General features: G+C 33.9%; 1 protein-coding gene and 1 non-coding gene across 2 annotated transcripts; one reads left to right on the plus strand and one right to left on the minus strand.

Annotated features, from left to right (window-relative positions):
- Positions 1–1,091: 1,091 nt before the first annotated feature.
- On the plus strand, positions 1,092–1,172 carry TRNAS-GCU. Its single transcript has one exon. It is a non-coding gene; the product is annotated as a tRNA-Ser (tRNA).
- Positions 1,173–12,164: 10,992 nt separating this feature from the next.
- Positions 12,165–16,277, minus strand: LOC109205593 (transcription factor MYB46-like). Its single transcript, XM_019368308.1, has 2 exons — positions 15,856–16,277; positions 12,165–13,318 (listed from the first exon to the last, which is right to left on the minus strand). Exons 1-2 carry the CDS (start codon positions 16,182–16,184, stop codon positions 12,598–12,600), a joined length of 1,050 nt encoding a protein of 349 aa, XP_019223853.1. The 5' UTR covers positions 16,185–16,277; the 3' UTR covers positions 12,165–12,597.
- Between the last annotated feature and the right edge of the window lie 9,051 nt (positions 16,278–25,328).

The following is a 25,328-nucleotide window of genomic DNA, read 5'->3' on the forward strand; positions in this document are numbered from 1 at the left end:
TGTTCATATGTTCCTAATTTATTGTGGAAATGGTGCCAGCCAGGTAGTCGCTCTAAAGGGCTGCTATTTAGGAATTAACAAATGTATTTTGAATTTTAGTTTTTCAGTTTAACTTTTTGGGACACCAATTTCTTAAATTGTCCTAAAATTCAAATTTTTAGGACAAAATAAGTACTAACTAATTGTTAAATAGCTAAGAATGTTTGGTTGTGCACTTCATGAGTCCAAGCCTACTGAATTCATGAGTCCAGAATTTTATAGTTGCCTTTTTATCAGCCCATGTTCTCCTAATCTCTTAAGTTCGGTCTGGTTCTTGGTTCCTAAAATCTCTCCTCACAAATTTCAAAACATATAGTACACTGTTTATAAGAATATGAAGAAAAAAATTAAAAACGTATTTGTGTGGAAAAAGCAAATGTGCTTATATAGTTCATTCTTAAAAGGGTAATATTTTTAAGGCACTTGTTGACACATTTTTTTTTTTTTAATGTTCTTGCATTTATTGGAAGCAACGGCTTTGGCAATAATATAGAGTTTATTTCTCAAGTTTATCTTAGCAAAAAATCCTCTTAAATATATATATATATATATATATATATATATATATATATATATATATATATATATATGTGTGTGTGTGTGTGTGTGTGTGTGTGTATATGTGTAGAGAGAATGATATATCAATTGCTGATAAAGATCAGCTGCTTATTGCTTTTTATTTAACAGGATTAGGTGCTTGCGGTTTGCTCGTTGTCTACTGAATGAGTGTTCACTACTGGCTCCTATCTTTAACCTTAATCAAATGGAAGTCAAATCAATGAAGTGAGCAAGAAAATAGTAGTGAAATCCAATGTGATGCTCACTAAACCTCTGTAATATCTAACAAGCCCAGTCTTAATTATGTCGGTTATACGGAACACCAATGTATAAAAGAGGATTATATATAAGGACAATATAGACCACATTTGTAATGGCGAAGACCTAATTGAATTATCAACAGAGGACTCAAATAAAATATGGGAGTATTTGATCCTTTTTCCTATTTTATAATATAATACAAAAACAAAAAATGAACTTGGAGAGAATGTGACGTCGCTTTGGCCGAGTGGTTAAGGCGCTTGCCTGCTAAGTAAGTGGGGTTTCCCCGCGTGAGTTCGATCTCACAGGCGACGTTTAATTCTTCTTTGCACTGATCTTTTAATTCTGTCCTTTCTTTTTTTTCCTTTATTAGGAAAATAATCCTTAAAGCTTCTCGTTAAGGATAGAATTAGAAGTTTAAGCTAAATTGTTTTCATATTTAAAAAACGGTCATTCTTTTTGGAACAATCCAAATGAAAAATAGATTCATATAAATTGGAACGGAAGGAGTAACATCTTGTCTTTTTCTCAAATTTATCGATCTCTAAGTCACATTTGACTACATTAGATACATTAGATAAATATATTCTTATCGAACAGAACTAATAGCACTATACATGCAATGTTTAAGTAAATATTATTTGACCCAACTTTGCTTTGAAAAATTGGGTAAATAAAATAAGTAATAAATAAAATGGCAAACTGTTAAAATAAATAAACGTAAGAAAAGGAACTAGCATGCACAGCTAATATAACTGAACTAACATACATATATGCAGTGAAAATGACATTGTAACTTATAAACCGTTATAACTGAGATGTCATAATCATGTAACTAAAATTGCCAAAATTAAAGAATATAAACACATTACTTAATATATAATTTAAGAATCTGTTTGGACCATGGGAAAAACCTTCTTTTTTGCATTCTTCCTTTCTCTATTCGTGAATTGCAAGTTTAGGAAATTGTTAGTTTATGTAACCAACTTTAATATTATGGAAAAATCAATTGATGAAAATGAAACTGAAAGCTACTTGATATCGTGCATGGCTTTTTATGTCATTATTTGATTGGTAGGTTATAAGATGAATTTAAATTCTGATTATTTGTGAAATAAAAACTTAATAGAGCTAAATTTTGTGCATTAATAATTTAAAATTATTTCTATAGGGACAAGTAATACATGTAATTGTCAATAAAAGTAACAAGTTATTAATTGCAACACGTTAAAATATATTTATAATGTAAAAATCGATAGACGAAAATGAAATCAAAAGCTAGTCGAGAGACGTACTACCGTGCATGGCTTTTCAATTAATTCCTCGTTTGGTCGGTAAAACGAATCTTGGATTTCTCATTTTGCAATATAAACTTTAGTTGGATTAATACTTCTCAAGGCAATTTTCGCTAGTGATTTTACGAAAGATAAAGTTTAATTACATTAATATACTGTCACGACCCAAAAACCGACCCGATCGTGATGGCGCCTATCGTGATACTAGGCCAGCCAACTTACCACCAACATTTTCATAAATCATTTAAACTCAAGTAAAATCAGGTTTTTAGCATAAATTCGATAAAAGGCATAAAGTGAAAGCCCAAAACAATGCAGAACAAAATACAAGCCCGACCTCGGGTGTCACTAGTCATGAACAACTACTACAACTATTCGAAACAACAAGACCAACACAGTTTGAGAATATCCAACAATAACTAAAGGAAGATAAGGAAGGAGAAGGCGGAACTGTGGTCGCCAAGCAACTACCTCGCAATCACCAAGGAACAGTCCACAATGATATAATCAGCAACCTCTACTTTGGCCTGCGATACCTGGATCTGCACACAAGGTGCAGGGGGTAACGAGAGTACATCAACTCAGTAAGTAACAAGTCCAAACTATGGACTGAGAGGTAGTGACGAACTCAACCTCTTCACAAGATAAACAGGGATATCGTACAGAATCGTAGGCATGCTTTCAGCTAATTAAACAGCTCATAACAGGGGAATAAGCAGATATGAACATGGTAAAGGAGTATAACTCCGCTACATCTACATGCCGATGCACATACTATATGAAATGTACTATGCCAAGTGCCTCATGTATCCAATATCTCAATGCTTGTCCACTCAGTACTGTATATGGCTCATACGGCCCGGGGAAGATCCATCCCGTAACATATATATCTCTGACACCAGTCACTCAGTATTGAGGAAGGCCATTCCAGCCTATGGAAAAGATCCATCTCCCGATAATAACAATAACAAACTCACAACCCCTCGGTACTGTATATGGCTCACAAGGCCCAGGGAAGATCAATCTCAGAATATATACATATCACTGACTATAAGTCACCCAGTACCGAGGAAAAACAGGCCAATCCAGCCTCATGGAGAAGATCCATCTCCATACATAATTCTTCGGACAAGATCCATGTCCAGGGAAGATCCATCCCTCAATAATATCAGCATATGCACTCACCGGGGGTGTAAAGACTCCGGAGAGGCTTCTCTGAGCCCAAGAGCTACAACAAGCCAACGAAGGCATGTTCAATATCTCGTTGCGGCGTGCAGCCCGATCCCATACTGTCACTCAATATCAGGATCTCGGCCTCACTCAATTATTACTCTCCAGTCTCACACACACGGGCTCAAAAATGTCATGATACTAGCCCGAACAATGATATTATATGTCAAATAGCAATAATCGAGACTGAGGCATGATATAATATGCATGAACAGGACTGAGTACAGAATATCAATAAAGCTAATGATATGACAGCAAGAAAACGACCTCTCGGGTCTCAATAGCATTGGCGTGAAGCCTTAACATGATAATTAGCATGATTTGCAGCTCATTAACTTAATCACATAAGTACAATACAAATATCAACAAGAAAGAGTCACCAATCTGTACTCTGGAATAATGTAGGCCGCATTTCTCACGGTGCACGCCCACACGCCCGTCACTTGGTATTTGCGTCACCTCATTAGTAATCATAGAACACATAGTTCGGGGTTTCGAACCCTCATAACCAAGTTTGGAAGCGTTACTTACCTCAAGCTAAGCCAAACTCTAGCACACGACGCCTTTGCCTTCTCGATTCGGCCTCCAAATGCTCGGACTCTAACCAAAATCAGAACCATAACATCAATATATGCTAAGGAAACAAAGCCCATGCGAAAGAAATCGAATTACATCAAAAATCCCGAAATTGGTCAAATCCGATCCCTGGGCCCACGCCTCGGAATCCGATAAAAATCACATCAATAGAGCCATTATCTCCCACGAGTCTATACATACCAAGAACATCAAAATCGGACCTCAAATGGTCCCTCAAATCACCACTCAAAGTTCTCCAAAACTCAAGCCCTAATCCTCCATTTTTAGGCTTTAAATCCCACTAATTTCATGGTTAAACAACAGAAAAATCATCACAAACACAATTAATAAGGCCCAAGTAACTTACCCCATTGAAAATCCTTGATCCCTCTTGGAAATCACTGCCCAAAGCTCAAATCCCGGCCAACAATGGTGAAGAAATGACTGAAAATCGCGAAGGGGCCTTTATATATAATCTGCCCAGCACTTCCGCATTTGGGGTCCTCATTACGCATCTGCGGGGCCGCATCTGCGCAAAATCCTCCGCTTCTGCGGAATTTCATTAAAAGGCAATTTCCGCTTCTGCGATTGCTAGACCGCACCTGCAGTCATCGCAGATGCGGGGACCAAACCGCACCTGCGACCCCTGCTGCGCACCTGCGCTCAATAACCGCTTCTGCGGTCCTCGCACCTGCGGTCCCCAATCCGCAGGTGCGGAAATAACAGGAACAATAGAAGTCTGCAACACAACTCAAATTCCAAACTTCCCGTCAACCACTCAAAAACATCCCGAGGCCCCCGGGACCTCAACCAAAATTACGAACAAGTCACATAACATCATTCAAACTTAGTCGAGCCTTCGAATTACTCAACACAACACCAAAACACCGAATCAACCTCGGATTCAAACCTAAGAACTTATATACTTCCAAATTCCACAAACGACGTCGAAACCTATCAAATCACCTCCGAACGATCTAAAATTTTGCACACTCGTCACAAATGACATTACGGACCTACTCCAATTGTCGGAATTTTATTCCGACCCCATATCAAAATTTCCACTACCAACCGAAAACTTCAAATTTTCAATTCCGCCAATTCAAGCCTAAATCTACCACGGACCTCCAAATCATGTTCCGGACGCGCTCCCAAGTCCAAAATCACGTAACGGAGCTAACCAAATCATAAAATTTCAAATTCGAGATGGAATACTAAAAAGTCAAAACTTGGTCAAACCTTTCAAATTTAAAGTTTCAACTGAGAATTGTTCTTTCAAATCTATTCTGATTATCCTGCAAACCAAGACCGACGATCTACATAAGTCATAATACATCATACGGGGCTAGTCATGCCCAAGAACTGGCGAGCGAAGTGCAAATGGTCAAAACGACCGGTCGGATCGTTACATATACTAAATAATTTTTTTATAATTTTATTATTATAATAAATAAAGTTTAATAATTATACGTGAAATTGAAATAATAGCATTTGACGGAGCTTGTCGAGGTGGGTGGTCATGGTCTAGACGGATCTTCATTTCCCTATTTCTTCATTAATTATGTGGAAAAAATAAATAATTTTTTTCCTTTTGGGGCGAGAGGAAAGATAGAGGAGAAGAGGGTTATTGATTTAGGGTTTTTCTTATACACCATAATGGAAAACAATTAAATATACCTTATCTCAGTCTTATGTCACATCACAACATTGACTAATTAATTCTTCCATAAATGTGAGATCACATTTGGAAGTGAAGTTTACTTTGCCTTGTATGTTTTTAATCTATGTGCCAATCTTAAACCTAAAAACCCAGAAGGAAATAGGTGGAAGAAACAAAAATGCAGGCTGTTATTCGGTGCGAGCTGAGTAAGTTTTTGCTAATTTTGAGACGTACTTTTTGCAAAAATGCTTTTCGTAAAAATACTTTTGAACAAAAGCATTTTGTGTTTGGCTAATCATGTAAAAAGTACTTTTGAACAAAAATTTGTGTTTGACCAAGCTTTTCAAAAAGTATTTTTAAGTGTTAAATTACGAATAAGGACATGAAAAGATTTGAGTTTAAATTCGCACGCTTGTGCCAAGGTTGTTGATCACGCCCAACTATGTCTTCTAAAAGACAAAGCGGTCGTTGCAAATATAATTCGGTTTTAAGCCCGGAGTCGAATCCTCAGGAAATAACCTATCTATTACAACTCTTGGCAATGCTATTATCAACTCAAACAATTTTCAGATGCAAGATTTTTATCAATAAAGATTGGGTTTTTCTATTTAACTACTTCAAATGATATTAAAAATAACAATATGCTGAATCAAAGATAATTCAATGGTAAAAAGGTCTAGGGTATTGATTTTCCCAATTGCTAGCTTAGGTCTTAATTCTTTTGCTATAATCTCGCCGTAATACTCTATGAGGATTATGAGCTATGGGTTATCATAATTATCTCTCGATCAACTATGATAATTTACTAGAGCATTCTCTCGAACTACTCTAGCTGACAATATGTGCAGCTCTGAATTATCCCACCAAAGTTTCATTATCTTTAACCCCACTTTTAAGTTCAAGTAAGGAATCTCTTCAATTACCCAAAAGTGGTGTTGTTCAACAACAGTCTAACCTAAGATTCTTTCTCAAGCAATATAGGCCATTAGACACGATGAATCAAGGGCCCATTCAATTAATCACCATACAAAACGTAGTTGAACAATCATATAATAAATCCGACTCGATTATAATAAGTTGAGTCAAAACTTCATCCAACAATTGGTTCCATCAACCCTAGATCTATTGTTTAGCTACTCATAACAAAACAAGATAAAACTAAAAAGTTGTTCATAATATGTAATTGCAAGAATTAAAAGGAGATAGAAAAACTCTAATGTTCGGTTGATCTTCTCACACTTGTTCTTGCCTCCAAAGTAGTCTAAAAACAAGCTTAAAACTATCTTGGGCGAGCTTCTTGAGTTTATAAGGGTTTGGAACAAGTTTTCCTCGAGTTACACTTTGGTCCCAAAAGTCTGGGCGATTGCACAGTTCACCGCGGCCGCGGCACGACCGCGGTGTAAGAGAAACATACTGCCACGCATCTTTGGTCTGTCGCGGTCCCACCGCGGTCGTGCTGGATTCAAACCCAGTCCACTTTTGCTTCTTTCCGCTCGGGTGCTTCTTGATTGGACGTTTTCTTCTCATTAATGACACCAAAACACTCCTTAGTTCTTCCTAACTTGAATTATTCCCTGCGAAGCAAAAGAACACCAATTAGAGCATTTTGTTACCATTTAGCTTATAAAACAACAACAAAGCACGGTATAATTAGGGTGTAAATTTCGTCTATGTAGCCAATTATCAGCTGTCTTAACATCTTCACTCTCATCTACATCCACAATTCATATGCAATATTAATTAGTTAAATATTAAGAATTAATAAATTTTAAAAACTAATAATATTATAATTCACACAAAAAATATTACCAGTTTGAGTTTGGAAAAATTCGTGCAACCAATTTCGAGTAGTAACAAGTGTTCGGATTTTTTCATGATGAATGCAACTTTTGTACTCGGTAAGGTCACACCCACCAATGCTAAATGCTGATTCCGATGCTAGTATGCTATAATGTCATATACTTTTTATATTTTATATATTTCAAATGAATATTTTTATTAGGCGCACAGGCCGGCCTTACCCAGCCTCAGTCAAGCATCACGGGCAGCGGGCTTACTTGTGTCGGGCTTAAAAGCCTCGTTTTTAAATGGGGTCCAAAAATTCCAGCCCAAACCTTACTAAAATTACGGGCTGGGCTGGGCCGGCCCAACAGGCCAAGCCCATATTTTGCGGCTATAGAACACCTCAAATTGAAAAGAAAAAAAAAAAAGCACTTTTAACTTGAGGAGAAGCTTGACATGCTATAAAAGTGTATAATAGTGTGACTAACCTCTACGAAGAAATTAGTTCCCTAATTTATATTATGGTTATTTAATAAAATAACTATAAAACATACTGTAAAGTATAAATGGAGGAAATTAATTAGAGTCACATTCCCATCTTTTTTACGTTCCAATCTTTAAAAAAATCGAATTCATGACTATCCTCTCTTCCTTCTCTCATTTTTAACTTATACACATTAAAAATAAAATATTCTCATACAATTAGGGTACTTTAAGTTTTGCCTTATTTTTTTGTTAGAGTAATTTCATTTGTTATGGGTAATTATTCCTAATTAACTTATAAGTGATATCATATAAAAAAAATTATAAGTACTATTTAAAGAAGTTAAACTATTGTTTTGTGACGACCCAAAGGGTCATCACCTGTTTCCTCATCCGTTCCGTGCTTCCGAGGTCTTGAAAACCTCATTTTTACTTGCCTCAATTTGCGTGCGCAGTCCGGGCGCATAGCCGGAAAGCTTTTATGTTGAAATATGTGAATTCTGTGAAAAATTTGAAGAATTTTGATATTAATATGTTTAAGGTTGACTTCGGTCAACATTTTTGGTAAACGGACCCGGACCCAAGATTGGACGGTCCCGGGAGATCCGTAGAAAAATATGGGACTCGGGCATGTGCCCGGAGTCGAATTCCAAGGTCTAGAGCCCGAGAAATGAATTTCTCTGTGAAATTGTTTTTCTGAAATTAATAAGGAAAATGGAAATGAAAATTTATTAAAAGACTGTGGTATCGGGCTCGTATTTTGGTTCCGACGCCCGGCACAAGTCTTATATATTGTTTAAGCGCTTTTTGTGAAGTTTGGTCGAAATCGGACGTCGTTTGACGTGTTTCGGACCTAATTATCTAAAGTTGGAAGTTTATGAAGTTTGAAATAGAAATGATGAGTTTGAGGCTTGATTCAATGATTTTGAGGTTATTTTGGCGATTTGATCGCTCGAGTAAGTTTGTAAGATGTTATTGAGTTAGGGTGTGTGATTGGTTAGGAGCCCCGAGGGCTCGGGAGTGTTTTCAGAGGTGTTCGGGGTGGTTTTGGACTTAGGATGATATCAGATTTTCTGCAATTTTTACACAGGGATTTCCTTCTTCGCGATCGCGCTCTTCCCCACGCGATCGCATAGCACTGAGTTGTCTTCCTTCGCGATCGAGTTTGGACCATGTGGGCCCGGTGTCTAATTTTGGTATTTTTGGAATAATGCTAGAAAATTTATATCTAGGCTATGAGAAGTTGCCATTGAGTCTTTATTGATATTGTTGAATTAATTATGCCTAGATATCACTGTATTGGAGGTGGAATCACGAGGTAAAGCGATAGTTGAGGATTAAGTGGATTTCAAGGCTTTGAGGTAAGTGTTTGGTTTAACCCTAGCTTGAGAGAATAGGAGTTGAGTCTTGTTGCTAATTGCTATGTGATCGAGTACGATGTATAGGCATGGTGACGAGTATCTATACAATGGTTTCGAGCATGACCGTGAGTCTTAAATTGGTACTTGTTGTATTCTTAAATGATACTACGGATGCTTTAGTGGGTAAATTCTTGACATTGAGCAAAGACTTAGTTTATTTTTTGTGGAATTTACTTATGATTGAGTAATGGTGATAACTGAGATGAGTAAGAGTTGAGTTAAGATTGGTTATAGCTGATTCTCCCTTGCCGGGACGTATATGCTTGTGCTGTTGAATTCCCTTGCCGGGATAGTGTAGTTTATTATTGATCCCTTGCCGGGACGGTTATTATGATTATTGTTGACTGTATATTTGGAACGGGTTGCGCGCCGCAACATAATTTTTATATATGGAGCGGGTTGCACGCCGCAACAATGTTATGTTGGAGCGGGTTGCACGCCGCAACAATGGTAATTATGGAGCGGGTTGCACGCCGCAACAATTATTGAGGCTATGTGTTTATATTTGAGTATTGATTCCTTGTTCACTGCGAACCTAAGTTGCTTTAGTTGTTACTCTGGATTATTGTTATTATTGTAACTCCCCATAGCATGTTTCCCCTCCCATGTTGGTAATTGCTTTGTATTCGATTTCCGCTGTATATCTATAACTGCACAGGTTTATGTGGTGTCTAGTCTAGCCTCGTCACTACTTCGTCGGGGTTAGGCTATACACTTACCAGCACATGGGGTCGGTTGTGCTGATGCTACACTTCTGTGCATTTTTGCACAGGTCCAGGTTTTGAGGAACAGCAGCAGCAGTAGTTCGGAAGCAGGTGATTCATATTCACGAGACTGAGGTAGCCTTGCAGGCGTCCGCAGGCCCGACGTCTCTTCTCATTGTTTTCTTTTAGACTGTTGCCTCCTTGTTTCGAGACAGACAACTGTTATATTTCTTTCAGACCTTTGTATTTAGTTTATTCTTAGCGGTTCGTGAGTAATGTGACACCAAATCTTGGGTAGAGGTTGTTTTTGACTATTCCGCGTTTTAAAAATTCATCATTTTAAGACAGACTTCCGCTATTGTTCTGATTAGACTTTATGTTCTATATTGATGTTATAAACTGTTAAAGATAATTGCTAGTGATGGAAAGGTAATTAAGTTGGCTTGCCTAGCTACCACGAGTAGGCGCCATCACGATTCTGATGGTGGGAAATCCGGGTTGTGACATGTTTTAACGAAAAAACATATCCTCCCTTTCTAATTGTGCCCAAAAGCTGACCTCATTCCAATGCATAATTTACGTAATCAAACAATCTTGTCAAAAAGGTATTCATAAACCTTCCAGACAAATACCTATATTAAAGTCAGATCAGTTAGTTATGGAATGTCATAAATCTTGAGGTGAAATGATTTAGTGAAGCACTTACTTTCCATTCTGTAGCTAATTACCCTTTTAACTATACAGAAATCACTTTAATTTGCCTCCTAACCTAAACCTACAAAAGAATATTTATCTTAGAGACTTTTCTTGTAAAGACACCTCTCACCTGCAAACCCAACATGCATGGAAATGGATACATGACTGAAAATGTATCGGACAAATATCGCTTTTATCCCGTGACCAAAATTTTTTATATTTGTTAACCGCAAAAGTATATATATTTGTAATTTTTTTGTATATATCATAAAAAAAATGCATATATATACAACAATAACAACAACAACAACAACAGCCATATATATCCTTTGCCCCCGCTCGAGCATATGCTATTTCCAAAAGATCATCGGCTCAAGAAGACAGAAAAGACGAGAAGAGAAGGGAAGGGATAATATATTAGTACCATCAAACAAAAACCAAAGAAATAATATTAGCATCATATATATACAAATATTTATATATTTATTCTATTATTATTTTTACCACAACGACTATATAGCGTCATTTTTCCAAAGGTATTTGCACTAAAGGACCGTTTGGTTTTAGGTGGAATATCCAGGATTAACAGTCGCAGGATTGTTATCCCACCTCCAATATGAGATAGTTAATACCAAGATCTTTTGGTGTAGAATTTATAGCGGTATTAGCCAATACCCATAACTAAACATGAGATAAATGCATCTCAAATTTTATTGTGAATCCTAATACCGATAACCAAACAACCCCTAACGTTTAGACAGATCATAAAAAGAAATTACTTAATTAATAATTTTTATCTCTCGAATTTGAACCTTAGTCTCTGTCATTTTCACTTGTTCAAATATTGAAATTATTCCCATTTTTTATTCTAACATTTTCTTTGATATCTAGCACCGGTTAAAAGATAATCTCAAATCTCACCTTCTATTTCTGTAACACTTAATGTGCTAGGTTTTTTTATTACCCTAGCCATAATTTCATTTTGAACTGATTAACTTCCCTATTGAAAATGACTATGTTGCTACCTTTAGGAGTGACAGTGAAAAGGAAAAAAGCTATCATTGTTCTTTGAATTCTACCATTAAGGTTAAGTAGTAATTAATGTTATGATTGCAAAGTCCTAATGACAATTAACGCAAGCTGACTTTGCACTCTTTTATGTGGAAAATTCGTATTCCAAGTGGACTTATCACCTTAGAGATTAAATCCCATTAAAGGAAAAATTACTTGCGTGTCATATCCATAATCCTTGATTAATATCCATAATCGTTGATTTTTCATAATATTACGCAAAGCATGCAAGCACACACATAATATAGACAAATAACTATAGTACACGAGGACGGCTAAAAATGTCCATTAAAAAAGCAGAACGATAAGATTATTTTTAATTAAAGCACGAATAGAACGACAAAGGGATCTAATTATTTATCCATAAGATAGCTTGTTTAATCCACTAATTAAAAACATAATTGCTTACATTTCAAATGGTTTTGTACACAAAAGACTAATAGACAATATCACTAATCTCTACAATATTCATATGTGACTATACATATATTCCTTCAAAAGTATATGGTGATTATTACAAACATCAAATTGAAGTAAAAATGACCAAATTACCCTAATTCTAATTACATCATTTAAAGTATAAGGTAATACAAAATATCCTAAACAAAGAGTTGCATTGCAAGAAATAAAAGTATATATCTACCAGGAAATGATCCTTATTCTCATGAGATTATTTACCCTCTCATCTTCAATTTCCTGTCCAAATTTATCTCAATATATGAGGTTTTATATGAACTATATAGGAATGAAATTATGTGGTCTAATATTGAAAAAGAAAAAAAGGTCTTGATCTCCATAGGAAAATTAAGGTTTTTCTAGGGTTACTCAATTTGGAAATCAAGAAAAGGGAAAGGTGAAACATCCTTCATTAGTTCCTCCAAGTCCCACTCTCCCACTTTTAGATCATCTCCTTCCCAATAATTCCCTATTCCTCCAAAATTCTCTACTTTGATATTACTACTACTATTCATGAAATGGCTATTATTCAAGTTGGTCATATTGTTATTAGGGTTATTGTTTTGGCTACTCCTTTCAACTATATTCCCAACTTCAACATTTTGATATTCAATACTTACACTCTCCAATGGTGGAACATAGATCTCTCCTCCAATTCCAAGATTTCCTCCAAATATCCCATGATTATTCCCATAGAAAAGACTTCCATTAGTTACATTCCCTCCTTGTGCCATGCATGGTTGTGTAGTCAAGTATGAAGGTGCACCAAATCTACTAGGCATGTTCATTAGACTGTGCTCGAGCGTGGGCAAAGGATCGATAATGGTGTTCAGGGCCATCGAGGAGGAAGAAGACGACGTTGAGTCCATGTACATGGCCATTAGTTTATGCTTTTCCATTGACATGAAACCTTGATTGACACCCATGTTGAGATCTTTGCATGGTTCTGAGGATGAATCACTTGCATTTGGTGATGGTGTAGAGGAAGATGATGAGTTCTTTAGCCTTTTTTTCAATGACGAATTCCAGAAATTCTTGATTTCATTATCAGTACGTCCAGGCAAACGTCCAGCTATTTGTGACCACCTTCGAAATAGAAATAAGGAAATAGGAGTCAACGTATAGGTCAAATTGTGTAAATTAAAGTGAAAGTGAGACATGCATGTAGTTTAATTTTATGATTTGTTTGGAATTGTTATTCTTAAAAAGAAGATTGTAAAATGGCAAGGTGATATAACTCTGATCAATATTTATCAAAATCCAACTTTCATTTGCCCTTTTGACTAATAAGAACTAAGTGCTCTTAATTATGTGAAACCACCTAAATGAGAACAACGCACATGCATGTTTTATAATTATATTTCTTGTTTGTTAATAATAATAAAAAACAGTCCGGTGCACTAAGTTCCCTCTATGCGCGGTGTCCGAGAAAGGGCCGGACCACAAGGGTCTATCATACACAGCCTTACCTTGCATTTCTGCAAGAGGTTGTTTTCACGGCTCGAACCGGTTACTTCCTGGTCACATGGCAGCAACTTTGTCAGTTACGCCAAATTTACTAGCTAAAAAATACTTCCCGTCCGCTAAGTTTGCTAGCTAAAAAATTAAATAGATATGCCATCAACTATATAATCACCAATTAAGTTCTAATCAAACAGTATAATCAACATATATAAAGAAACCTATGATATTACCTATCTTCCCTAATTTAAATCCACAGAATTTTATAATATATAAAATACCCTCCTATTAAATGACCAGTTGGCAAGATGTCTATTTTCTTCTTTGCTTCTTTCCTCTTCCAATTAGACAAAATCTAAATATATATATTTATCAGAAAAATAAAGAGAAAAATTCATTCGTTAAGTAACACCAAATTCTTGAAAAGAATGTGAACTCCATTAATTGTAAGCAAGTAATTCTAACTACAAACCTCAAACAGATGGAGATTATCAGACTTTAATTTAGGGGATGCTAATGCAATTTTAGAAAAATTAGGAATTATCCAGTGGTAGACCTAATTGTGTGTTTAATTACAAATAAATTATATTAGGCGCGCAGAATAATTTGGTGAATGTTAACTCATTGAAAACGTATAACTAAAGATATGCATGTCTATAAATCATATTATTAAGCTGTTGAAGTCAGTAACATCATGATTAGCTTTATCATGTTGCCATTGAAGATTACCTGGAATTCACTGTGTTGTCCCCTTAATATTACTAAGATTCATATATATATATATATATATATATATATATATATATATATATTCCTTCTTCCCACCCACCACCCCGCCAAACCCTAGTGGTGAGATGGGCGGAGAACAATTACCAAATCGATATAACTTAACACTGTAATGATTTTAATGTTATGAGTGTATGTTAACTTGTCGTAATAAATTATTAATTACCTTATATTTTTTTGTTATTAATCTCACTTATTATGAGTGGTTTTATGTAGGTATCATTTAGATAGACATAACTTTTTAATTATCAATGTTTAGATATTAAACTATTGCGAAAAAAAATTCTTTATGCGTTAATAGTATTTGTATGGTAGGAATTTTGTTCCTTTTTCACCTTTCTTTTATAGAAAATATTGTCATGCAGACTAGTAGTTTTCAAAAGACGTGGACATTAATCTTCAATCTTATTCGCTCAATATACATTTATATTATATTCTAAAATTTTCAAAATTGTGATAATATTTTATGCGTAATCGAAGAATGCAATGAATATTATTAATTATGTGTATGCTGGAAATTATGAGTGTGGTTATGCCTTTATTTTATTTAGTAATTAAATAGGGATCCCGCTAGGTACTGAAAAATTAAATAACACTCAGAAAATTCAAGTTTGATTAATATAATGGTCCTTAATTACCATGTATTCAAGGTTTTCCTCCTAAATTAAACCTAAACACACACACAAACACACACTAACAAAAGAAGTAAACTGAAAAGAAGGAATAGGGAAACTTAATCTAATATTTATCTTTAATTTCCTGTATGTTTTTTCTCCTGTCAAAACTTCTGAGAAAACGACTGCAGTTTCCGTCGTATTCATACAGGTAAAAATTGATGCATTCTCATGCATAAATTAATAATCTCTCTTGCTTAGTAGACTGATGAAATTATCAAAGTTGTTTATAGAAAAAGCTTTACAATATATATTCACTGACAGTATGAAAAATCTTTACTACTCCTATCAGTAAATTTTGAACATGTAGTAGCAGATAACTTACCTTATTTTTTAGGTTACTAATCTCACTAGTTATGGACAATAATCTATAGAACTTCTATCTTCTAGGCGGTCTAATAGTACAGTAAACATGTCTACAATAACCTCGTTTGTTCAGATATTTTTTGGCTGCTATAGTGAAGTGTTATTATGGAGGACGTATATTATAACACAACATAAAAATTGGTTACGAAAAAAACTTAACTTTTATTGTGAGTCTGTTATATAGATATAAAGAAGTTTGACCGTATGAAAATTTGTTTGACACTTAAAATATATAAAGTTAAACTCGTCCAAAATACTAGTGTCGTACATGCACCAATACATCACATGAACACATTGAGAGAGAAAAAAAGAGAGAAAAAGAACAGAGATATTTACCTGTTACCAAGAAGAGAATGTAAATGGATAATAAGTTCTTCTTCTTGAGGTGAAAAAGCACCTCTTTTAAGATCAGGCCTTAAATAATTAATCCACCTTAGCCTACAACTCTTCCCACATCTCTGTAATCCAGCATTTCTTGCTACATCACTCCAACACCCTTGTCCATTTGTTAACATATAATGCATCAGCTTCTCATCTTCCTCTGGTGACCACAACCCTTTTCTCAACTTCACGTTCGCGTTGTTGTTGTTATTATTATTGTTGTTGTTGTTACTGTTCGTTCCGTTCTTGCCTGAGGAGGAAGAGGAGAACTCAGGCTTTCTCATTGTATGAATTCTTTGTTTTGTTTTCAGACACTCTTTTTCCTGTCTCCCCAACTGTTTTGATGTAAAAAGAAGTCACAACTTTATACTGATGAGCACCATATATCAACCTCAAAAACCTTCTTTTTAAAAAGAAAAAGAAAATAAGAAATTATAGAGAGAGAGAGAATGAAACTTCCATGGAATGAAAATCATAATCATGATGATATTGATGGTTGTGGGGTTTTGCTTAGAAATGGGGAATCAAGAAATGACAGGGTATAAGGTATAAAACATAGGGGGTGGGAGTTCAGACGCGGATCCAATATTTAAATTTGACGGATTTAAGATTTATATTATGTGACGTATTTACCACTGAAACTATTGCATATTTTACAATTATGATATTAGAACTTTTATTAAATATATATTTTATGCTCGGTATAGAAAAATATTGGGTTCAGTTAAATCCGTTGTGACGCCTTAGGGGTGTGGGGGAGGAGGGGAGGGGGTAGGGTTGTGTTGGTTGATAAGTCTAGGTAAAAACGGTTTGGAAAAGGATAGATGGTCTTCTTGTCTTTGACTCCATATCTTGTCTTTTTCCTCTATGTATATTTCTTCACTAGTAAGTTAATGATTAAAAGTTGAAAGGGTACTAAAATATGTATATACACTATGAATAATATTGGTATATCTTTGATATAACTCTATAAGTGCATGAAATTAAAAGGGAAAGTTTGTTTTGTAACCAAGTCTAATATTATTATGATATATATTTGCTTCCACTTCACATAATCTACCCCACCCCCCTGCCGACAGAGCCCCACCCAATAACCCAAAATTCCAAAAACCACAATATATAAATCCACACGTGTACATAAAGATAAGAGAAAATATGATTATTTTTTTATAAAAGCAGGATGATGATTTTGAATGTGGTGAAATTTTCAAGAATTCAAATCATCATATATAATACATATGATCTTTGAATGGAAATTAATCAGCCACCAACATTTTTCCATTTGTAAAATGACAAATTAAACTCTGTTACTTTATTAAAATAAAATACCAATACAATGAAGTACTAATTGTCTCAAGAAAATATGGAATATTATTTTTTAAGGGACTGATATTTTTAGCGTTTTCTTGAATATCTTTCAAGGGACTTATATTTTTAGTATCTTCTTGAACATCTTTCAAGGGAATGATATTTATAGCATGCATGATATTTTTTTAATATGTTCAAATACAAATTTTTACATCCAATAGTTTTTCTTTTCACGATTTCTTTTTCCGTATAGAATAACATCCTTATGCTATAGTTTTTAACCCCACCATTTTGATTTCAGTTTTTTAACCGTCAAGGTTACGGTGGAGTGGTATGTACTGTTCATTTCTTAACCAGAAGTCGGGTTTGAGTCCTTATTGTATGGATCAAAATTTGGACGACCTCTGCCACTGACGAGGGACGGGACCCTCACGACACGGCGTCCTTTGGTCGTTGAGGAAGGCGATGACTGGTAGCGGCTGAAGAACGTACGACATTGGTGGTAATGTAGGTGCAATACGAGGCTGTCAGAATATACTTTGGAATATTCTTTTTGTTATATCTTTTAGGGTTCAGGAGGGAATTGTCCCTTATAAATAGAAGGGGAAGGCTCTGTAGAGGGAGATCTTTTTCTTTCTCTTGAACATTTGATTGAAAAACAAGAATAGTCCTTACAATATCTTCCTACATTCAAAGTTATCATATCGATACTTACTCGTTCAATTTTGTGGTATTAAGAAACATTATCCATTGCGTTCATCCTCAATATCTTTCAATCTAGATTTCATTATTCTTAGCTGAGATTTACCTCTTCACCTTCTCTAATTGATTTACAAAAAGATCTCGATAACTTTTGGTCAAACACTTATGGTTATGGTGGAGCAGTATGCACGACTCATTTCTTAACCAGAAGTCGGGTTTGCCAGTGGCAGATGCAGCTTGAACCCGGTACTTTGATGCGGCGTATGAATTTAAGCGTAAAAATAAACATAAATTGCAAGATATATAATATATATGAACGCATAACTTAAAAAATAATAAGTTTCAATCCATAGAACTTAAATTCTAGATCGCTCTTTCTGTGGAGCCGCCTTTATTAGAGATTATTTTACCCTTCAAAATGAAAATTTTCAGTGCGAATTCGAATTAATCAGTCCAAAGCGCGATAAAAAAAAAGATTTCAGTCATTTTCTTCCTTCTAAGAGAGGAAAAAGAGGAATGAAGAAAGAAAGTGGACTTTTGTAGATTTGTGTTCACAGTTTTGCCAAATCTTGAATGTACACGAAAAGTTTTGAATTGTCACAACGTCATTTGTCTTTCTTTGAAAATCCAAATATATAACATTATTGTATTTTTGGTCAAAAATGAACTTAAAAGCAATCACTATTCACTTTAGCTTCTTTTTCCTCTCTTTTTTATTTTTATTTTATATTATTATTTAAATCTATTAAAAAAATCATTCATGTGTTTCACTTTTTATTTATGGGCCCTTTGAGCTTGCTATTGCTTTCCGACACGTTGCAATGATTATTATGTTAAATTAAAAAAACGTTATTAGTTGTACTAATAACAATAATAATTAAAAACTCCTTTGCTTATGCATAAAAAAAAGAATCAAAAGAGAAGTAGATAAATTGTGGTTTACGTAAGCGTGATAATATTATGTAAGACAAGAGAGAGAACCTCATGAGGAAAATAAGAAAGAAATTTTCCAACTAATTATCAACTGTTTAGACCCCACAAATTCACTTTTTGTTTGTTTCCTCCTTTAATTTCATAACATATTGGGAGGTTGGAAGGAGAAAAATGAAAAAACTATAAAGAAAACAATGGAAAAAACCTATTTTCCTAGTTTTGGTTTAACGAGTAAAAATGGAAAATAAAATATTAGAATTCAAATGAATATTTCAATTTTTTAATTTTAAATGCTAAAATCATACTGTTTATGTAAAATATAGTGGGCGGTTGGACATAAGAATTGTAAAATTCCAAAAACAAAAAGTGAAAAAAAATGGTATTTGAAAATTAGAGTTGTGTTTGGACATGAATATAGTTTTGGGTTGTTTTTGAAGTTTTGTGAGTGATCTGAGTGAAAATTTTGAAAAATAGCTTTTTGGAGTTTTTCAAATTTTCGAAAAATTTCAAAATGTATCTTCAACTAAAAATTGAAAATTTTATAACCAAACGATGATTTCGAAAAAAAGTAAAAAAAATTCGAAAAAAGGGAAAATTTCTTATGTCCAAATGGGCTCATAATTTTGCCCATCAATAGTACAGGTGAAATAGGATCTGAGAGGGCAAAAAGTTTATATAATATTCGCTTGAATTTTTTGTAGTGACTGTCGCATTGATAGTGCTGGATAGAAAAATAATAATTAATAAGAAGAGCTACTAATAATATGTAAAAGATCACGTTTAGGTTACTCTAATGTGAAATGATTTAGATTAAATACTTGAAAAGTGATGTTTGAATACACTTAATGTATTTTTGTATCTTTTTATTATGTTTATAAACCAGATAAGAAAGTTACAAATTAAAAGAAAGAATTTTTTTTTCTTCTTATATTGCAGTCTCAAACGGAAATTAGTCACGTTGTAGAAGTCAAGTTAATATTGTTATTGGTTTTACATATTCATTCACAATTAAACTTTCTCATAAGGTAATTATAAACAGAATTTTTACTTTTTCTCACTTTTTGTTCCCATCCCAAGGTAAGCCACGTAATAACATGCATGAAAATAGGATTCGAAAAGTCTTAAAAAGCATTTTCCACTTCAAAGTTAGACCTCAATCACATTTCACCTCACTCTTTAAATTTTGTCACACCTCTACCCGTACAATCTGTGCATCTCAAAATCACTACTAGAAATTTAGCAAAAACCGACCAAGGTCGACCGATCAATTTTGACCGGTTAAAAAAAAAGGCCAAAAAACGGATCAACTTTGATCGGTTTTTATTTTAAAATAAACTGAAATTAATATTAAAAAAATCGACCGAAATCGGTCGGTTAATTCGACCGGTCATTTAAAAAAACGACCGAATTCGATCAGTAATTTTATTTTTTAATAAAATCTACCGACATTGGTCGGTTATTTTCGTGCAAAAATACAATTAAAGAGTATAAATGAAATAAAAGACAGTCTTAAAACAAAATGACCAATTTGTCTAGTGGTAGAATAGTATCCTGCTACAGTACAGACTCCGGTTTGATTATCAGATGGTGCATTTTTTTAATTCCATAATTTCGGTAATTTTTTCTTTTTTGAATTTAATTGACCGACCAAAGTTGGTCGGTAATTTCCCACCAACTTTCGTCGGTATGCCCTTCCGACCTTCAAAATACCGACCACACGTACGTTAATAGTTGTATTTTGGACGGTTATTGGCCATTACCGACCTACTTTGGTCGATTTTTTTGGACGATTTTTCCCGAATTTCTAGCAGTGAATGGCCTCAAGTAGGGGTGTTCATAAAAACCCGAAAAATCGAACCAAACCGAAAACCAAATCAAACCGACCAAAAAAAACGATACTTTTTGGTTTGATTTGGTTTTGGTTTTGAATTTTAAAAACCGATCAAATTTGGTTTGGTTTTGGTTTTAATACAAAAATAACCGGAAAAAAAATCGAACCAAACCGACCATAGGAGTAGCTATTTCAAATTTATTATTACACACACACACACACACACACACACACACACACACACATATATATATATATTATATATATATATATATATAAAGTTTCAAAAATTTTATGGTGAATGTTAATCGTTTGCACTTTTAGTACAGTTTTTTACCTTTATATTGTAGTTTGATTGGTAGTTTTCTTTTGTTAAGTGTAATAATCAATTTCATGTGAAAAAAAATATATTTTTAATTGAGTCCTTAAATTATTCATCACTATTTGATTCAATTATCATCAATATATTTTAGTAAATAATAGATTTCTCAAAGGGCAATTGATTTGATAGTGTTACGTTGAAAATGTGATCGTCGGAATATGTGTTTGGTAGTGTATGTCTTATATTTAAGAAAAAACCGACAAATAACCGAAAAAACCAAAAAACAGACAAAACCCGACATAAACCGAATCGAGAATAAACCGACTTAATTGGTTTGGTTTGGTTCTACTATTTCAAAAACCGACTTACTTGGTTTGGTTTCTTTTTAGAGAAAAATCGATCCAAACCGAACCATTAACACCCTTAGCCTCAAGTTCTTGATTTTTTGTCGATTTAACAGTTAAACTTTACAATACGAACATCAGTATGTATTTTGGGCATGCATAATCGGTACTTTATCACGAGAAACAACCAAAAAAATAACAAAATAAAATAAAAATAGATCAATATCTTATGTCCTTTCTATTTTTGTAACAGATGACCATAATACTATTAAAAAAATGTTAGACTAAAGACATGAACTTTAGTTATCTTACCAACACGACATTTAAAATCTAATTTGCTAAAAACTAAAAATTGGGGATCGTCGGTAGAGCAATTGAAATCTAATTTTTAGGGGGACAATTAAGGTGCACTCATCCCAAATCTAACTTAAAAATGCAGGAAAATATTCCAGCATAATGTGCTGAGATTTCATAATGTGCTGGAGTTTCTAACATAATATGCTGGAAGTTTATACGTAGGAGCTGTATAATCCAGCATATTATGTTGGAACTTTCCGTGTTTCACCTAGAGTATTTTTGTATCTCCACATAAAATAATTTTCAATGACTTTGCAAAACCTGACTATTTTTCGATTACCAGTCCAAAAACTAGCTAGTCCATGCTATTTTCACTCTAAAAAATTTGCCCCTAGCACCATGCATGATACAGTCAGAGCTCTCTATAACAGCATCCCCATATAACAACACCTCACTATAAAAGCCAAGCTTTCCAGAACCAATTTTTATGTTATGTTATAATATATGTTCTCTATAACAACACTTCGCTATAACGTCCAAAAATATTTGGAACAAACAAGGCTGTTATATATAGGGCTTTGAATGTATAATAAAGAATCGGTGGGACCTAAGTATGTCAATAAACACTTGGGCATCCATAGTATAAGTTAATTGCCTTCAGTTCAGGAGCCAAGGCAGCGTTGCGGATCGATGTTGGCATTCAAAATGGAAATAGTTTGGCACTAATTAAGGCAACGATGGCATTAAAAATGGTAAAGTTTGGCACCAATTAAGGCATATCATGGACGATGCTAGTGAGGCATGAACTACCTTTTGTCCGGAAGGGCAGAGACAGATTCAAAATTTTAATTTGACGGGTCGTTCAACTATTACAATCTTAAAATTATGAATTCAGAATTTATTATTTATTAGAGCTTTATTGATTTTCACATATAATTTTATGTTCTATATTAAACATGTTTGGTTACTTATGTCTCCATCCGCCATTGAGGAAGGGAAACGTAAGATATATATAGTAACATGTATCTTTTTATTGTACTAGGATATAAGAACTATCAGTTAGCTGTGACACTTCATTTTTAATATGATCATCATAATAGATACTATTAATATCGTTCGAATAAAATTAAAAAAATATATCTCCTATTCGTTGGGATAAAGTTTTTTTCTTTACGAAGGCCTTTTGCAGTAACCCCCTGTGAAGAGTCGTCAATCGTCCTAAAGTAATTTTCGAATTTTTTTTGGGCAGAATAATAATCTTGTTTGTAAGCATAACATTTCGCAATTAAGAAATTTAAAAATAGTCAGATTTACAAGTGGTCATTCAAAAATAGCCACAGTTTCAAAAGCCATCGAAATTTAGCCACTTTTCATGTAAAGATAAATCTGAAAGAAATCACTGTTCAAAAAATCTGGAAAATACTCCAGTATATTATACTGGAGCCAGCAAAGTATACCGGTCCAGCATAATATGCTGGAAGTTCATACACACGTGCACCGAACTCCAGTATATTATGCTGGACCGATCTCTGTTGAAGCAAAATAGTGGCTATTTTTTAGTTACTTGGCAAACACTAACTATTTTTGAATGACCAATCCGAAAACTGGCTAGCCGTGCTATTTTAACTAACATTTCTGGTCGAACCATGCACGCCAAGGATAGTTACATACAAGGGGCACTCGGCAAAATCTAAGCAAATCTTATAATTATCATATTGTGTTTCGAATGCCATTAATTTATTGTTTTTACAAAAGAAAAAAAAAAGTGTCATGTGTTCATGTTGAAATATCTAAAGTGATCAACTCAAAATAAAATATTTTGTAACCTTTATGAGTATTAAATTTAGTGCGTGAAATTTAACTTTCAAGTTAAGAAAAAACGAAAATAGCCAAATTTATTAATTTTATTAAGAAATTCCTTAAAACTAATAATATTAGTTTCCATCTTATGCTGGTCATTTAAGTTTTAAACATTTTCCAAGTATGAATAAACTTGAATTGCAACTCTTAATTCGCTGCTAACATTTACTTATCTATTGATTATTGTCGTTGGATCTTTGGTTTGGTGTCATATATATTTCCGAAGTTATTTGTATATTATGTCATATAAACTATAAGAAATGCAATTGCTATCTTTTAGTTTTTACATGTTAAAATTATACAGAAACCTTAGATAGTAATCAAATTACTACTTCTAAATCCTCCCAAAACTTTGAAACCAATATACAAATGGGGTCCAAATAGATTTTCTGAAATTACTTTTCAATATTTTGATAAGCTTCGACAGTATCCGGCCGAGTTCACCGTTTACTTTTCCTAGCCAGTATACATAGATTATATGGTGATTATGTATAATTAAACACACACACACACACACACACACACACACACACACATATATATATATATATATATATATATATATATATATATATTCGTCATCTATTATTTTTTAATTTAATTGGTTGGATGGACGGTTATTTGGGTTAATTCTTCTATGTTTTATGTGGAAGCATCAAAACCACCATACCCATGATCCATTTTTGTAGTAATGAATATAGAAAAATATTCTTCTTTCGTAGAAGAAGGGGAGCCTTGGCGTAACTGATAAAGTTATTGCCGTGTGACCAAGAGATCTTGCAGAAATGCAGGGTAAGACTGCGTATAATAGACCCTTCTGGTCCGGTCATTTTTCAAACCTCACGCATAGCGGGAGCTTAGTGCACCGGGCTGCCCTTTTATTCTTCTTTCGTAGAAGTTTCATATCAACTCCAAAGCCACATTAATGTTTAATATTTACAAAAAGGAACCCCAAAAAGGGATGAATAAAATAAAAAAAGAAAATAAAAAGGTGGAGAAAACATTGAAGTTACTTCAAAGATGTCAACTTTTTGTATGCTTCCTCTTTACTATTTGTTTTCTCCAAGCTTTCTCATTTGGTCATGTTGATTATACCACCAAAATAAGCAATCCCTTCCCTTTAAAGTTGCCTAGAATGGGCCAAAGAATATTCAATTTGTACTTATTGAAACCTTGTAATAGAATGAATTTGCTATCAATAGAAAGTTGCCTATCAAACAGACCCCAATTGAGAAAGATCTTCACGAAAAATCATTCATGATGCTACATAACTCTAGCTAGCAAAAAAGAAGATAGAGGCTATTTAAAAATGTAATTTGAACAAGTTGTATGCTTTTCTTTTCTGCCTTTTCTTTCTTTTATGTATGTAACAATGCGGTAAAGAACACATTCAAATTTTCTATAACAACTTTGTTTGTTCCGATATTTTTTTGCTGCTATAGTGAAGTGTTGTTATAGAGAACAATAAAGACAGAAACTTACAATTTGTAAAGTCAAGATCAGCAGAAACATCCGCCTGAGCAAGCTCAAAATGGCCATTTCCGGCCAGTTTTGAGTTTAGGAGTCGGAGTTTAAGACACGGCAAAGGCATCGGCCTATATTATAACATAATATAAAAAATGATTCTGAGAAAAACTTGATTTTTATTGTGAATGTCTGTTATATATGGATGTTGTTATAGAGAGGTCTGACTGTACTAATATTAGAGATATTTTTTTTTTGGGTGTGTGTGTGAGGAGAATTCATGTTTTACAAATTTACAAAACCTAAAAAGCATGTTGTCCGAAAAAAAAGTTACAGAAACTCGATGTTTACACTAAACTATATTAGT

The sequence above is a fragment of the Nicotiana attenuata genome, unplaced genomic scaffold (genome assembly GCF_001879085.1).
Source record: "Nicotiana attenuata strain UT unplaced genomic scaffold, NIATTr2, whole genome shotgun sequence".
In the NCBI taxonomy this organism is placed as follows: Eukaryota; Viridiplantae; Streptophyta; class Magnoliopsida; order Solanales; family Solanaceae; genus Nicotiana; species Nicotiana attenuata.

What these genes read in the sequence shown, in the direction of transcription:
- LOC109205593 (XM_019368308.1), bottom strand. Translation starts at nt 16,184, where the DNA reads ATGAGAAAGCCTGAGTTCTCCTCTTCCTCCTCAGGCAAGAACGGAACG. An exon ending in CATTCTCTTCTTGGTAACAG is followed by an intron (nt 13,319 to 15,855) that starts GTAAATATCTCT and finishes TCTATTTCGAAG; the next exon opens with GTGGTCACAAATAGCTGGAC.